The sequence below is a fragment of the Hyla sarda genome, chromosome 8, assembly GCF_029499605.1.
Source record: "Hyla sarda isolate aHylSar1 chromosome 8, aHylSar1.hap1, whole genome shotgun sequence".
Lineage (NCBI taxonomy): Eukaryota > Metazoa > Chordata > Amphibia > Anura > Hylidae > Hyla > Hyla sarda.
Genome location: NC_079196.1, coordinates 207,441,116 through 207,458,297, shown reverse-complemented (window position 1 = coordinate 207,458,297; position 17,182 = coordinate 207,441,116). Strand labels below are relative to the sequence as shown.

The 17,182-nt window shown below is 45.7% G+C and overlaps 1 protein-coding gene across 1 annotated transcript in view; it reads right to left on the bottom strand.

Moving 5' to 3' along the window:
• The window catches only part of XPO6 (exportin 6), a gene marked incomplete in the record, with an annotated part of 57,110 nt that extends 41,003 nt beyond the window's left edge, over positions 1 to 16,107 (bottom strand). The window contains 6 exon segments of the mRNA XM_056536343.1: positions 4,286 to 4,363; positions 6,918 to 7,077; positions 8,373 to 8,570; positions 10,058 to 10,170; positions 13,374 to 13,464; positions 15,311 to 16,107. Coding sequence (XP_056392318.1) covers positions 4,286 to 4,363; positions 6,918 to 7,077; positions 8,373 to 8,570; positions 10,058 to 10,170; positions 13,374 to 13,464; positions 15,311 to 15,313 — 643 coding nt within the window.
• Positions 16,108 to 17,182: the final 1,075 nt, after the last annotated feature.

Below are 17,182 nucleotides of genomic sequence, written 5' to 3'. Positions count from 1 at the left end.
AAGATACTCAATTTTGGACTTTGGTATTTTCTTACATGTACGCCATTGACCGTGCAGTTTAACAATATAGTTTAATAGTTTGGACATTTGGGCATGCGGCAACACCACATATGTTTATGTTAATTTAAAAAAGGGAAGGGGGGGGGGGTGATATTCAATCTTTTATTAGGGTAGGGGCCTGTTTTTTTCTCCTTTCCTCTTTTCCATTTTTTAGTTCCCATAAGAGACTAGGATGCAATCTCTCGATTGCATACACTGAACAATGCAGTGCCATAGCACAGCATTGATCAGTGTTATCAATGCTCCATTAGTGCAGCCTGCCATGGCTTCCAGAACTATTGGAGCACCGATCGGACAAGAACAAGGCAGGTAGGGTCCCTCCACATGTCCGCTGAGGAGGACACAGCTAGGTCGTTATGAGAAATATTATTGTGCGGCACCATATTGCCAGTCATATATTCATCGTACTATACTATGATGGACGCCAACACCGGACGTATAATTGTTTCTACAGTCTATAGCTTGTGTTAGTTAAAGACATCTCAGGTCTTCATTAGACGTGAACCTACAGTGTTCAGCCGCATTACACAAGGAAACCGCAAGTGCTTTCGTGAACAGGAAGGAAGTCAGCAACAAGCCGACACCATTGATCTCGGGGGAAATGTCATACCATGTTAGAAGACACGTGGGATCGTCATTAGGCGCTGCTCGGAGATGATGACATGATGTGTTTATTATACAGATGCTGTAATATCCACATTCTCCAAGACTGAAGGGAAATCTACATCGTGCAATACTAAAGCCAATCCGGCCTGACTGGCAGTGACGCTGTTAATGGGGTTGTCTCAGTACAGATTTCCCTTTGGTATGAGAGCGACCATTTTTTGCGCCTCCTGAGACCCCCGGAAGACAAGTGATTTTGCCAGGGGGGGTGGGGGTGATTCTCATCTAGGTCTATCTTTCTTATAGTATTAAACCGATAATTCAGGAAATAATAATAATAATAATAATAATAATAATAATAATTTATTATTATTATTAAATATTTGTAAATTACCTCTATTAAGAAATCTTAATCCTTTCAGTACTTATGAGTGGCTGAAGTTGAGATGTTGTTCTTGTCTAAGTGCTCTCTGATGACAACTGTCTCGGGAACCGTCCAGAGTAAAAGCAAATTCCCATAGCAAACCTATTCTCTGCTTGTCTCGGGGAACTGCACAGAGTAGATGTCAGCAGAGAGCACTGTTGCCAGACAGAAAACAACTCAACTTCAGCAGCTGACAATTATTGGAAGGAAAAAAAAAAATATATTTTTTTCCTGGAATACCCCTTGAAAAAATTCAGGCTATATATTCCTTTGGATAGGGGATAAGATGTATAAAGCCGGAATACTCCTCTAAGTTTAAGGCCATATAAGTAAATGATGATCCACATACTAAATACCTGCACAGGACTCATGCTTGTAATCTGCTTTCTACTGTGGCACACTCTCTATGACGTCCATATGTGTAAGTTTTCCTTTAAAGGGGTTCCCCGGTGCTTACACATCTTATCCCCTATCCAAAGGATAGGGGATAAGATGCCTGATCGCGGGAGTCCCGTCGCTGGGGACGCCTGGGATCATGCACGGGGCACCTCGTTTGTAATCAGTCCCCAGAGCGTGTTTGCTCTGGGACTGATTACCGGCGACCACAGGGCCGGCGGCGTGTGACGTCACGCCCCCGCCCCCGTGTGATGTCACGCTCCGCCCCTCAATGCAAGCCTACGGGAGGGGGCGTGATAGCTATCACGCCCCCTCCTGTAAGCTTGCATTGAGGGGCGGAGCGTGATGTCACACGGGGGCGGAGGCGTGATGTCACACGCCGCCGGCCGTGCGGTCGATCGTAATCAGACCTGGAGCAAACACGCTCCGGGGACTGATTACAAACGGGGTGCCGCGTGCATGATCCCGGGCATCCCCAGCGGCGGGACTCCCGCGATCAGGCATCTTATCCCCTATACTTTGGATAGGGGATAAGATGTGTAAGCATCGGAGTACCCCTTTAACTATGTTTTTCTTATCCTGGATAAACCCCTTAGATTTTTTTTTTTTCCAGAAACAGTGCCACCCCTGTTCTCAGGTTGTGTGTGGTATTACTCAGTTCCATTGAAGTGAATGGAGTACATCTGTAATATCACAAAATCTGAAGAAAAAGGGTGGCACAGCATTTTTTAACCCTATATAACCCCTATAACATCCACCCTTTCTCATGATGCATTTGCCTGCAAAATCCAACAAGTAGTACAAACCATCACTAAGATCTCTCAGCAAAGTCCTTTTCCTTGTCCTTTGGATGCCCCAATATCAAAGGGTTTAGCCTCACATTTTCCCTATATTTCCAAACAATACCTTTCAGCAGGGAGAGTGCTGCCCCATTATATTTAAAGTAGCTGTGAAGTTTTTTTTAGACCCTCTTAGGAAATGAGAATTGCTAACTTTAGTTTTCTACAATACTATTACAAGAAGGGAAGTCGGCTGTGTGTAGTAAATGCGCTCCCATACAACCAGGACTTAGACGTCCTATACTTTCTGTGGTTTGTGGCTACAGCTGAGAAGTGTATGAGATGAAGTCTGCTCCCCCAACCACCCTGAAACACTAGCACTCATGTCAGTGGGCTGCGTCTGCTATTCACTCGAATGGGGCTGAACTGCAATACCAGGCTCAGGCTATAGACAAGAGTCCAGTGGTTACTGGAAGAAAACAGGTTTTTATAACTTATGTAGAGGTATCTCCATATACCCCACTTAGAGGATACACCCCAGGGGTCTAGTCCTGGAAGAAAAAAATAAAATAAAAAAAAAGTGTGGGAACTCACCCAAGATTTCCACTTAAAAGGGTTACTCCGCCCCTAGACATCTTATCCCCTATCCAAAGGATAGGGGATAAGATGTCTGATTGCGGTGGTTCCGCTTCTGGGTCCCCCCGCGTTCTCCCTGCTGCACCCGGCATTCGTTTATAGCATTGGGTGCAGCGCCGGAGGCTCATGATGTCACCGCCACAGCCCCTCAATGCAAGTCTATAGGAGGGGGCATGACGGCCGTCACGACCACTCCCATAGACTTGCATTGAGGCGGCATGGCCGTGACGTCACAACCTTCTGCCCCCCCCTTCGCCAGTCATTCGTCACGGAGCAAAGTTGGGGTGCCGCAGCCAAGATTTCTGGGGTCCCCAGCGGCGGGACCCCGGGATAAGATGTCTAGGGGCGGAGTACCCCTTTAAAGGGTACCTCTCATCAAAAAAACTTTTCATATATTATAGATTAATGTATGCAGAATAACTTTACAATTGCATGTTATTAAAAAATATGCTTCTTTATATTTAATTTTTCACTTTGAAGAAATGACCACTAGGGGTCTCCCTACCAGTCCTGGCAGCAAGCATTTCAGACTCATGCTGGAGTCCTAAACACTACGAGCTGCCAGTCTGCTTTGTTCACAAAGGAGAACACTCAGAGCTGCCAGCCTGCTTTGTTCACAGCCTGTTTGGCTGTGAACAAAGCAGGCTGGCAGCTCTGAGTGTTTAGGACTCCAGCATGAGTCAGAAATGCTTGCTGACAGGACTGATCGGGAAAAATACAATAGAAAGAAGCATATTTTTCATTAACATGCTATTGGAAAGTTATTCAACATTCATTCATCTAAAATATATCAAAAGTTTATTTGACCCTGCAGGACTCCTGCTAATGGGAACTGCGTTCCTGCTGTGTAAATGAGCTCCTGCAGGACTTGAGCCCTGGGTACACCCCTCCAACACACACACACACACACACATTCTCCACCTGCAGATGTACATCACTATAATCCACAAGTGGAGGTACAAGGGGTGAACAGCCTGCATTGTCAACCCTGCTAGATCCTGCACTAAGATCATAGGACGAGGGGCAGACTGGCTGGCAGCTATCATTCGGATAAAAGTAATAGAATCACATTATTTATTAAAAAATGATTCTATTAATGTAAATAAAAAATGATAGTGCAGGACCCAAAGCATGACAATCATTAAAATACACAGGTCTTGCACTAGGCCTACCATGCACCAGTTTTGTTGGGAATGTTCCTTTAAGCGAGTGTTCCCCAATCTAAAGCCCATCAGGGCATGCTGGGGGTTGTAGTTTTGCTACAGGTGGAAAGCCAAAACTTTGGGGAACACTGCTTTACAGAGGTTATCTAGCTTAAAACACCACAAACAAACTGTATATGTCGACACACAACATATGTAATGTCCCATATGGCTGGAACACTTACCGGCATCGGAAGCAGTAGGTGATGGCGGAGGAGTGGCTGCGGTGACACTGTGCTTATCCCATATACTTTCAAGAACTCCTGAATTTAAAAAAACAGAAAGAAATATCTTAAAATTACCTATGAGGTAATGTACAGGCGTCAGACTCCTGTGCAGAGGAAAAGTTGCCCAGTTGCCCATAGCAACCAATCAGATCGCTTCTTTCATTTTGCAGAGGCCTCTGCAAAAATGAAAGAAGCCATCTGATTGGTTGCTATGGGCACCTGATCAAATTTTACTCTGCACAGGTTTTGATAAATCTCCCCCCATATGTAGGAATTTAGGTGTGCAGCATATCCTAAAACAAAACTCTATGCAAATAGAACTGAACGAGAGCCAAATAATAAAAGTCATCACCCCCCTCCCTTTCTTCTGCAGAAAAGAAAGTGAAAGTACACAATTTCCTGCTCCTGTGATAAAAACTAAAAAAAGATGAATTGACTATAACCTGTGACAAATGCAAAAGTTCATCATCCCCGGGATACAAAGAAGGGACTAGATCAGTAGTCTCCAACCTGAGGACCTCCAGATGTTGCAAAGCTACAACTCCCAGCATGCCCGGACAGCCGTTGGCTGTCCGGGCATGCTGGGAGTTGTAGCTTTGCAACATCTGGAGGTCCGCAGGTTGGAGACCACTGATCTAGATGTCTGTACTCCCAACTATGTCAATTTCTAAAAGCAGTGTTTCCCAACGAGGGCGCCTTCAGCTGTTGCAAAACTACAACTGCAAGCATGCCTGGCCAGCCAATGTGCATGTTGGGAGTTGTCGTTTTGCAAGGAGAGGAGAAGGATCGCCTGTGATAGATTTCAATTGACCGACCCTTTTGTTCTGGTGAAGTGATAAGCCTCCGCCAGAGCTACACAGTGTACTGAGGAGAGGAATTAGGAGAGATGGCTATAACGTGTGGGTATGTGTACTGTAATTATTATCTATATTAATGCATGCAGGGTTAAACCACAACTTCACATTTTTTACTTAGTTTCCCGTCTGACCAATAACTGGGCCTTTCTATAGTTACTTGTATATGTGAGAATATATCTATCCATCCACACACATATACAGTTGAAAAAAAAAAAAAAAAATTTTTTACACTATATCTATATCTATATCTATATCTATATCTATATATATATATATATATATATATATATATATATATATATATATAGTGTAAAAAAGTATTATTATTTTTTTTCAACTGTATGTGTGTGTGTGTGGATGGATAGATATATTCTCACATATACAAGTAACTTTATAGAAAGGCCCAGTTATTGGTCAGACGGGAAACTAAGTAAAAATTTTTTTTTTTTTTTTTTTTTTGCAGTAGTAGGACATTTTGGAGTAAGCACATATTTGTATACATTTCTTTCCACCCCTGTTCCTGCCTGTAAAGATTTTTTTTATAAAAATGGCTAATAATAAATAATTATAATAATTTTTTATTTTTTTATATATCTATCGTATATGCCGGCATATAAGAAGACCCCCAACTTTTACAGTTAAAATATAGAGTTTGGGATATACTTGCCGTATAAGACTACCCCTTCTACCGCGATGTACAGTACCTTGTAGTCCCCCCCCCACATTAGGTCGGCAGCATGTTCCCCCACATTAGGTCGGCAGCATGTTCCCCCACATTAGGTCTGGAGTTACCCCACATTAGTAGACAGTCGTCCCCCCCCCTCACAGACATACAGCCTCCAGCCATATACAATGCATGGCTGGAGGCTGTATGTCTGTACTGCCCCCACAGTGTTCTGATTACCGCTCCTCCAGCCCGGGGTCACCATCTACTGCTATGGACAATAGCAGCAGTCTCGGGCCTGTAGGAGTGGTGACCGGATCACTGAAGAAGATGACGCGCCGCTGGTCACTCACTAGGCCCGGCCGGTGTGCGTCCTCCTGCCATGGTCCTGCGGTCCTCCTGCGTCTCTATGGTCGCAGGAGGACGTCACTGACTTCCCGTGCGTTCAACCATAGAGGCGGAGAAGCGGAGGAGGACCATAGGAGGACGCGCGCCAGTCGGGGAATGGTGAGTAACCGGCAGACATCCCTATGTCCCGAAAACATCTTTCGGGACACAGGGATCTCCAGCATAGGAAAAGCTATGATTATCTGCTCCCATGATACTAAAAACCAGGGTGCCTCCAGCTGTTTTGTAACTACAACTACCAGCATGCCCGGACCGGCAAAGGCTGTCCGGGCATGCTGGGAGTTGTAGTTTTACAACAGCTGGAGACAGCCTGGTTTTTAGTATCCGTAATTAGTTTTTATCTGCTCTGGCCGGCCCCCGCACTCGGGAGCCGGCCCGGGCAGATAGTCATAAGTTTTCCTATGCCGGACCCCAATACCAGGCGTATAAGACGACCCCCGACTTTTCCGAAAAAAAAGTCGGGGTGAAAAAGTCGTCTTATACGCCGGAATATATATCTCTCTCTCTCCCCATCTCTCTCTCTCTATCCATCCATCCCTCTCCCTATCTCAATCTCAAAAAATTATATAACAAAAGGGGGCTCCCCAAAAAACAAAACAAATCTGGAACATAAGCACAAAGATATCTACATCATATTGATACATTACAGCACGGCCCCTACCTGTCAGCAGCCCCAGCACGGTTGGCACTTGCTCCAGCAGCAGTTTGCGGAGTTCCTCTTTCCTGGCCACGCTCAGGTCCTCCCTGGGACACGCCAGCTCCTCAGAGGCCGTCTTCAGCATGATCAGCCCCAGGGGAGTAGTTCTGGGAGTCTGGATAAGCTACATGAGGGGTGACAGAGGCCTACAGTGAATATCTTACTGCCTGACTTAGGGATAAATTTTTTTTTTTTTTATCCACTGGTTCCAGAAAGTTAAACAGATTTGTAAATGACTTCTATTAAAAAAAAATCTTTACCCATCCAGTACATTTTATCAGCTGTATACTACAGAGGAAATTCTTTTCTTTTTGTATTTTTTTTTTGTCTTGTCCACAGTGCTCTCTGCTGACACCTGATGCCTGTATCAGGAACTGTCCAGAGCAGGAGCAAATCCCCATAGCAAACCTATGCTGCTCTGGACAGTTCCTGACATGGACAGAGGTGTCAGCAGAGAGCACCGTGGACAAGACAAAAAAAAAGAAATTCAAAAAGAAAATAATTTCCTCTGTAGCATACAGCTGCTAATAAGTACTAGAGGAATAAAGATTTTTTAATAGAAGTAATTTTCAAATCTGTCCTGAAGACGCCGACCCGCAACCCCCTCTAGCCAGGAACGTTGATGCCCTTGTTGCGGTGAGTGAATGCTACATTCTTGTATTGTTACATATTGATACTTTATCTAGTCGCATGCACCCCGCAGGTATTACAGAGTAACTGGACCCTGACAACTGCGGCAGACCCCTAATACCGGTACCACTATTATACAGTGTTGCTCTCCTCCTCTTTTCTCCTCTTCATTGTGTGAATTTTCAAATCTGTTTAACTTTCCAGCACCAGTTAAAAAAAATAAAAAATAAAAAAAATTATGTTTTCCACCGGAGTACTCCTTTAAAGGGGTACTCCGGTGAAAACCTTTTTTCTTTTAAATCAACTGGTGGCAGAAAGTTAAACATATTTGTAAATTACTTCTATTAAAAAATCTTAATCCTTCCAGTACTTATTAGCTGCTGAATGCTACAGAGGAAATTCCTTTCTTTTTGGAACACTGATGACATCACAAGCATAGCAGATGTATGCTAAGGGCAGCATGGTGGCTCAGTGATTAGCACTGCTGCCTTGCAGTGCTAGGGACTTGGGTTCAAATCCGACTAAGGACAACAATAAATAGTGTTATTATAATAACGTCAGCAGAGAGCACTGTGCTCATGATGTCATCAGGGAGCATTCCAAAAAGAAAATAATTTCCTCTGTAGTATTCAGCAGCTAATAAGTAAAGGAAGGATTAAGATTTTTTTTTAATAGAAGTAATTTACAAATATGTTTAACTTTCTGCCACCAGTTTATTTAAAACAAAAAAGGTTTTCACCAGAGTACCCCTTTAAGGCATGTCATAAAGGGATGGATGGACCCGCTCACCTGTAAGATGTTGGTGAAGAAGTCATGGTAGAACATCGGCCAGTCCTGTCGGCCCATGTCTACAATCACCTTGCACAGCTTGTTGCAGATGAAGCCCGGGAGAGCCTTGTGCTGGCTCAGGAGGAGCTTGGGCAGAGAGCCGCGGATCTCCATCTTCTCCTCTGACGGGACGCCCAGCCACATCTTATTGATTAAGTTCTGTGGGATTAGAACAATAGGGCAGATTTATTATTATGGGTTTATTACAACGTTGTTCCCTATCCACAGTACCGTGCAGGGTTTCCCAACCAGGGTGTCTGCAGCTGTTGCAAAACTATAACTCCCATCTTGCCCCGACAACCGAAGGTTGTCGGGGCATGATGGGAGTTGTAGTTTTGCAACAGCGGGAGAGCCACAGGTCAGGAAATACTGGTATAACACAGTAAGTAATGGAAACTGGTTATAGTGGGCATCGATTTCAAGGACAATACATAAGGGTACATTCACACACACAGGATTTGAAGACGTAAAATCCAGCTTTCCCGTCTCTAGGAGACACTGGTTGGGAAACACTGATCTAAATGCCCCATACACATAAGAACAAAAGCTGTCCAAAGCCCATGAATTCAGCAGGATTGGCCGACCTAATGTGTATGGGGATCTCTTGACAATTTTAAACAGATAATATTGGGGGGAGAGGTAAAAGGAGGATCGGTAATGAAAAATTTCAATTGACCATGGCCGATTGCCTCCTGTCTGCCAAGTACGGCAGCCTGTGAGGTCCAGCCCTATGCTGGATCACACAGGCTGCTCGTCAGTGTAACACTGACACTAAGGCTATGTTAACATGTCAGGATGTATGCATGACTTTATAGCCAATACACTTCAATGGGATCCCACTATCCCATTCAAACAGCAGACTTTCCGCTACAGGAATTCCACTGAAGTGAATGGGCAATTAATTTCTGCAGAATTTACTGCAGAATTTCATGCAGAAACTATGCTGTATAAACATAGCCTTATATACTGTGCTGCAGTAAAATCAAATTATAAAAAATATGCGATACTCGCTAATTTTGGTACAAAAAGTCAAATAAAAATCATCAAAAGGCAGCATGTATCGCAAAAATTATACCAATAAAAAGTATAGCTCATCCCACAAAGAATATGCCCTCACACAATGGCAACCAGGGTGCCTCCAGCTGTCACGCCCCCTCCCATAGGCTCCGGCCCAGTGAGCGACAGTAATCAGACCCGGAGCGAACACGCTCCAGGGACTGATTATAAACGGGGTGCAGCGTGCAAGATCACGGGGGGTCCCCAGCGGCGGGAGCCCCGCGATCAGGCATCTTATCCCCTATCCTTTGGATAGGAGATAAGATGTTTAAGCACCGGAGTACCCCTTTAAAATCCCTCTAATTGCTGACCTATAACTTTTTCATTTTTCCGTATAAGCGGCGGTATGAGGCCTCATTTTTTTTGCACCGTGACCTGTACTTTTTCTTTTTTATACCACATTTGCATATATAAAATTTTTAACACATTTTTTATCTATTTTTGGGGGAATAAAATGTTGTTAAAAAAAATATATATAAAAAAAAAAAAAAAAAAAGCAACAATTTTGGATTCTTTTTTTTTACGCTCTCGACCAGGATGTGGATAAGATGCATCATAGTATAATATGATAAGAAGTGCGGAGTTCTCACCTCGAACACGCTGAGACTGTACATCAGGACGTAGTCATTGTGTGAGCTGGACAGGAAGTAGAAGCAGAACCTCCAGGCGCCGAGCTGCTGAGCGAAGTTATTCAACAGAGCCTCTGTGTATAAAAGCAAAGACGTGAGTCAGTACAGGGGAAAAAAAACAGAGGTATAGCGGGAGGTATAGCCCCGGGCCCTTGGCTGTAAAACAACTCTACGTGCTGGACTTGCTGGGATTTATTGTTTAAATTCAGGTAGAGCCGTAATCGTTGCCTTACTAAAGATTAAAGGGGTTAAAAAGTTATTCACTATCCACAGGATAGGGCCAGTGTTTCCCCAACCAGGGTGCCTCCAGCTGTTGCAAAACAACAACTCCCAGCATGTCGGGACAGCCGAAGGCTGTCCGGGCATGCTGGGAGTTGTAGTTTTGCAACAGCTGGAGGCACCCTGGTTGGGGAAACACAGGGACAGGGCATAGGTAGTTGATCTGTGGGAGTCAGACTGCTCGGACCCCAATTGTTCCCCCCATGTTTTGACACATTCACATCAGACCCCAAACAATGTCAAGCACTGCACTTGGCCACATTCAGAAGTCCTCCTGATCAGTCGTGGTCCCCACATCCGGACCCCAACCGATCAGCTTGTTATCATTATCCCGTGGATTCCAAGCAGCCTACCCCCACCACCATCTGGGTGCCACAGGCTCAAAAATGTATATTAGGCAAAGTATTAAAGGGGTAGTCCAGTGGTGAAGAACATCCCCTATCCTAAGGATAGGGGGATAAGTTTGAGATCGCGGGGGTCCGACCGCTGGGGCCCACCGCGATCCCTCTGTATGGGGCCCCGGCTCGCTGGCCAGATAGCGCGTGTTGACCACCGCACGAAGCGGGGGAACGACACGCCCCCTCAATACAACTCTATGGCAGAGCCGGAGATTGCTGAAGGCAGCGCTCCGGCTCTGCCATAGAGTTGTATTGAGGGGGCATGTTAGCCCCCGCTTCGAGCGGTGGTCAACACGCGCTATCTGGCCAGCGAGCCGGGGCTCCGTACAGAGAGATCACAGGGGGCCCCAGCGGTCGGACCCCCCCACAGTCTGAAACTTATCCCCTGGATATCTGGATATCTCCTCTAAAAGCCATTTATACAGAAATGTATCCTCTAAAAGCCATTTATACAGAAACCCTTTCATAAGGGATTTCTGTATAGTGTTTGGCAACTTTTTCATATACTTTGTGTTTCAATTCCTTGACAATTTCAAGAAGATCGCTGCTTGCTTCCAGTGAAAGAACAAACTAATTTACAAAAAAAAATAAAAAAAATTTAAATAAAATGCCCATCTTATACGAAGGCTACAACACGTGAGGTTTTTATCTCTTATTGGAGTAAATTGATCAATGTTGCTGTGGGTGAAGTGAAGGGGACAAAGCTGCAAGATCAAGCACAGGCACAGATATCGCCTAAAAGCCAATGGTCTCCAAACTGCAGAACTCTAGCTGTTGCAAAACTACAACTCCCAGCATGCCCGGACAGCCGTTGGCTGTCCGGGCATGCTGGGAGTTGTAGTTTTGCAACAGCTTTGGGTCCACAGTTTGGAGACCTAGGGCCTTAGCTGTGTATAGACTGGACTGTCCCAAACCTGCAGCAGAGTAGTACTTTGATAGCATGGGTTTTCATGAAAAAAATAAAAAAAATGTAAATAAAAAAAATTTAAAAGGGGTACTCCGGTGGAAAACATTTTTTTTTATATCAATTGGTGCCAGAAAGTTAAACAGATTTGTATATTACTTCTATTAAAAAAATCTTAATCCTTGCAGTACTTAGCAGCTGCTGTATGCTACAGAGGAAGTTTTCTTCTTTTTAAATGTATTTTCTGTCTGACCACAGTGCTCTCTGCAGACACCTCTGTCCATAGCAGGATAGGTTTGCTATGGGGATTTGCTCCTGCTCTGGACAGTTCCTGACATGGACAGAGGTGGCAGCAGAGAGCACTGTGGTAAGACTGGGAAGAACTAAATAACTTCCTCTGGAGCATACAGCAGCTGATAAGTACTGGAAAGAATAAGATTTTTAAATAGAAGTAATTTGCAAATCTGTTTAACTTTCTGGCACCAGTTGATTTAAAAAAATAAAAAAAATGTTTTCCACTGGAGTACCCCTTTAAATTTTTCCCAGATCTGTGTTCATGCTGGCCGACACAGGAGGTAGATGGATCCCACAAGATAACATTTAGTTGCCCAAGAGGAAGTCACACAGTGTCTCAAGTGAGGTAATGTGGCCACAACAGGTCCCTAGTCATAAGCAGAGAACACACCTGATGTATTTATTTTTTATTATTGTAATTTTATTTCCCTTTTTTTTATTTTTATTTTTTATTTATTTTTTTATATATACACAAAGGCCAACCAATCCCGTTTCTTTGGGCCAGTGGTGTCCTACCTGTGGCTCCTCTGTATTAACGCCAGGTCACTGGCATACTGACCAAAAAATAAAAAATAAAAAAGGCTGGTGGTCCGCAATGCCACGCCCCCTTGACACCTCACTCAACACACTTTTTGAAGAGTGCCGTGCGTGGCAAAAAGTCACAATTGTTTGTACAACTAAGCTGTGCGCAAAAATTAGCATTTTGCAGAAACCTGGCCTAAATACTTTCATAAATTCCCACCTATGGAGAAGATTTATCAAAACCTCCGTAGAGAAAGAGCGGTGCATTTGCCCATAGCAACCAATCAGATCACTTCCTTCATATTTCAGGTCTTTGTAAAAATGAAAGAAAGGATCTGATTGGTTGCTATGGGCAAATGCACCGCTCTTTCTCTACGGAGGTTTTGATAAACCTTTCCCTACAAGTGAAAATTCTAGAAAACCTACAGCCATATTGGGGGGAGATTTATCAAACCCTGCTCAGAGGAAAAGTTGACCAGTTGCCCATAGCAACCAATCAGATTGCTACTTTCATTTTTGAGTGGCCCTTTTAAAAATGAAAGTAGCGATCTGATTGGTTGCTATGGGCAACCGGGCCACTTTCTTTTTGCAGAGGCTTTGATTAACCCCCCCCCCCCCATTGTGTACATAAAGTTCAAGCCACATGACCTCCCATCTAGTGATCACATGACTGGTCCATATATACGATCAGAAGCCACGTGTACAGTCACATGATCAGATCACATTAAGCTTCAAACCTTTCCAGAACGGTTCCCGGATCTAGCTGACGTACACCCCTCCGGTTATCCAATAGCAAACTCCTCCTCAGCAACATCATGCAAAGTCACCAAAAATACTGCCCCCCCCCCCCATCCGATGCATAAAGCCATCACCGTCTCACCGATTTCTCTTTTCCGTTCGTTGGATGTGCTGGTGTGAAAGAACTCGGTCATAAGACTCTCCAGGGCTCGGAGGGAGGACTCCTCGGACGCCTGTGAATAGAAATAGATTGTACAGTCAGACAAGGGTGATGGTAATACCGTATACACAGTAGAAATCCGCAACCTGTGGCCCTCCAGCTGTTGTAAAACTACAACTCCCAGCATGCGTTCTAATTGCAATGGATTAGCTTTATTAGACCAGGGTTCTTCAATGTGTGGCTCTCTAGCTGTTGCAAAACTACAACCCCCATCATGCCCTGACAGCCTTCGGCTGTCAGGGCATGATGGGGGTTGTAGTTTTGCAACAGCTGGAGAGACGCACGTTGAGAAACTCTGCTCTAATAGTCTCCGAAATGAGATTCTCCAGCTGTTGCAAAACTACAACACAAAGACAACAGCTTGAGAGCCTGCTGGGAGTTGAGGTATTACAACAGCTGGAGAGTCACATGTTAAAGAAAAGTGATCTTAAAGGAGTAGTCCAGTAGTGAACAAGTGGTGAACAACTTATCCCCTATCCTAAGGATAGGGGATAAGTTGCAGATCGCGGGGGGGTCCGACCGCTGGGGCCCCCGCGATCTCCTGTACGGGGCCCCGACAGCCCGCGTGAAGGGGGCGTGTCGACCCCCGCACGAAGCGGCGGCCAACACGCCCCCTCAATACAACTCTATGGCAGAGCCGAAGCGCTGCCTTCTGCAATCTCCGACTCTGCCATAGAGATGTATTGAGGGGGCGAGTCGGCCGCCGCTTCGTGCGGGGGTCGACACCCGCTATCTGGCCGGAGAGCCTGGCCCCCGTACAGAGAGATCGCAGGGGGCCCCAGCGGTCGGACCCCCCGCGATCTCAAACTTATACCCTATCCTTAGGATAGGGGATAAGTTTTTCACCACTGGACTACCCCTTTAAATTAACATGCCTCCAGCTGTTGCACAACCACAACTCCCAGCATGCCTGGTCAACTTTTGGCTGTCTGCGCATGTGGAGAGTTGTTGTTTTGCAACAGTTCGGAGGTAGTCCAGGCATGCTAGGAGTTGTATTCCCGACCGGCAGGTGATAAGTGTCCGATTGCCGAGACCCCCAGCGATCACTACAACGGAGGTCAAATGCCCCCTCAAGTAATTGGCATGGGAGCGTACGTGTGCTGCTGCCGCTCCACATACTGTTTTCCAAACAGTACTCCTCCAGCTGTTGCAAAACTGCAACTCCCGGCTGTCGGGGCATGTTGGGAGTTGTAGCTTTGCAACAGCTGGGGGCACACCGTGTGGATAACACTGGTCTGTAAGACTTCCAGACATAGGGGGGAGATTTATCAAAACCTGTCCAGAGGAAAAGTTGTCCAGTTGCCCATAGCAACCAATCAGATCGCTTCTTTCATTTTTCAGAGGCCTTTTCAAAAATGGAAGAAGCGATCTGATTGGTTGCTATGGGCAACTTCTATGGACAGGTTTTGATAAAACTCCTCCTTAATGTTTAGAACTCAGCAATGTTTGTATGTTGCATAGATTTTCCGCTCACTTGCTAAGACAATTGGTTCTTGGGATCCCAGCAGTACAATTTTCCCAGTTGTGATTCCATCCTGTCCGCCATGATGGGAGTTGTAGTTTTGCAACAGCTGGAGGTCCGCAGGTTAGGTAGCATTGCGCTACAGCAGTCGTCTCTAACCATGGACTTCCAGCTCCAGCCAATAGCTGTCCAGGCATGCTGGGAGTTGTAGTTTTGCAACCACTGGAGGCCCATAGTTTGGAGAAAACCGCCCAACCTCTAAATCAGCATGATGGGAGCTGTAGAATCACTAAAGCTAGGGAGCCGCATAGTTGAAAGCGTTGCTCTAGTGTTATATATATATATATATATATATATATTTATTATACACACACATATATAGACACTCACTACTCACCATGCTGTAACTGATTGTCAGGCTCGTCTCTTTGCGTCACCGTCTTTTTTGCGGCACATGTCACACCACCGGCTGCATACGACCTGACTCCCCAGTCCCCCAATGATTAAAAAAAAAAGCCCACCCCAATATAAAATGGCACTGTAATGTACAAGCAGCGCTGCACCCCTCCAAGCTAACGTCTAGGGTGCCAGCCTAATACATCCTTACATAAGACAATAAAATCACAAACATCCCCCCAGGGTGCACCCATACGTCACCCCAATGGGGCAAGAGCCTATGTGGAGCATACCATTATAGCAGAATGGGGGGGGGGGGGGGGACTATACAGGGGCTATAGCACAGATATAGACGACTATGTATAGGAAATCGGTGCAGAAATGAATGGTGGAGACATATAATGGGCGGTGACTGCCAATACGGTTATCGGGATTCAGGTATACAGCACATGGGGACCCTATCAGTGTTAGGGGCCACACCCAGATGAATATAGGGGGGAGAGAGAGGTCAGAGTTCAGTCTTCACCCCTCCCAATATGGGGTCGCTGTCGCGCTTGTTTTCCGCTTCCGGTCAAGGGGGGGTGCCGCTGGCGTTGCTCGTCTCTTGTCTCCCCGTTTAATTGACAGATCCGTACACTCCTTCCGCTTGGCCGGAAGTCATCCTGACCGGCCCGGGACCGGAGCCAATCAGATAACGAGAGAGGCGGGCTCATCAGGCCAAGCGTCCAATCAGCGTGACCGAAAAAAGAAGGGCGGCCATGTTGGTAGAGGCAAATCTTGTGCATAGCCCACTAGAGCCAACCAATCAGAGCAGAGGAAAGGCGACGGTCGGCGCTGGAAAACCCTTGTCACGTGACTGTTGGTTGTGCCCTCTCTGGCCGCCATGTTGAAGGAGGAATAGATGTGATTGCACACCTGACAGGTTCTTACTGACGCACAAATCTCCTGGAGTGTAAAGAACGGATGGAATTGTCGCATGCGTTATTGGGGGGGGGGGGGGGGGACTATAACAGATAGGTCAGGATGTAATAGCAGCAAGTTTTCTTATGGAATGTTCTAGAGTTATCTGTAAACTGGGGATTTGTGTTCTGGTGGATGGTAGTGTATGAGTTGGTTTGGCATCTTTATCGACAAAAAGCTGGCCTAGAATAGTGAAAATATCAATACCAACTATCCCTGGCAGTCTGGGTTAGAAAACATTAATATGAACTCCCTTATGGGGGGGGGGGGGTAAATGTAGACATCCCTGGTTATCTAGAGGGGAGAGTAGGTTTATATAGACACTTGTGGTGGTCTAAAGCAGTAAAGGAGTTAATCACTGGTGGTCTAGGGAAGTAAAAGGTTAAACATCCTTGGTGGTTTAGAGCAGAGAATGGGTTAATAAAGTCATCCCTAGTGGTGGTCTAGGGCAGTATATGGGTTGATATAAACATCCCTAGTGGCCTGGGGTAAATAAAGGGTTAATAGAGATATTCCTGGTGGTCTAGGGCAGTTAAGGGGTTAATATAAACATCCTTGGTGGTCACATAAGGACAGATAGATGCAGCATGCCCCTATCACTGTGCCAACCATAGAGCTGCTGTCACGATGCCGGCTGGCAGGAGGTGGATCCTCTGTGCCAGAGAGGGATTGGCGTGGACCGTGCTAGTGGACCGGTTCTAAGTCACTACTGGTATTCACCAGAGCCCGCCGCAAAGCGGGATGGTCTTGCTGCGGCGGTAGTGACCAGGTCGTATCCACTAGCAACGGCTCAACCTCTCTGACTGCTGAAGATAGGCGCGGTACAAGGGAGTAGACAGAAGCAAGGTCGGACGTAGCAGAAGGTCGGGGCAGGCAGCAAGGATCGTAGTCAGGGGCAACGGCAGGAGGTCTG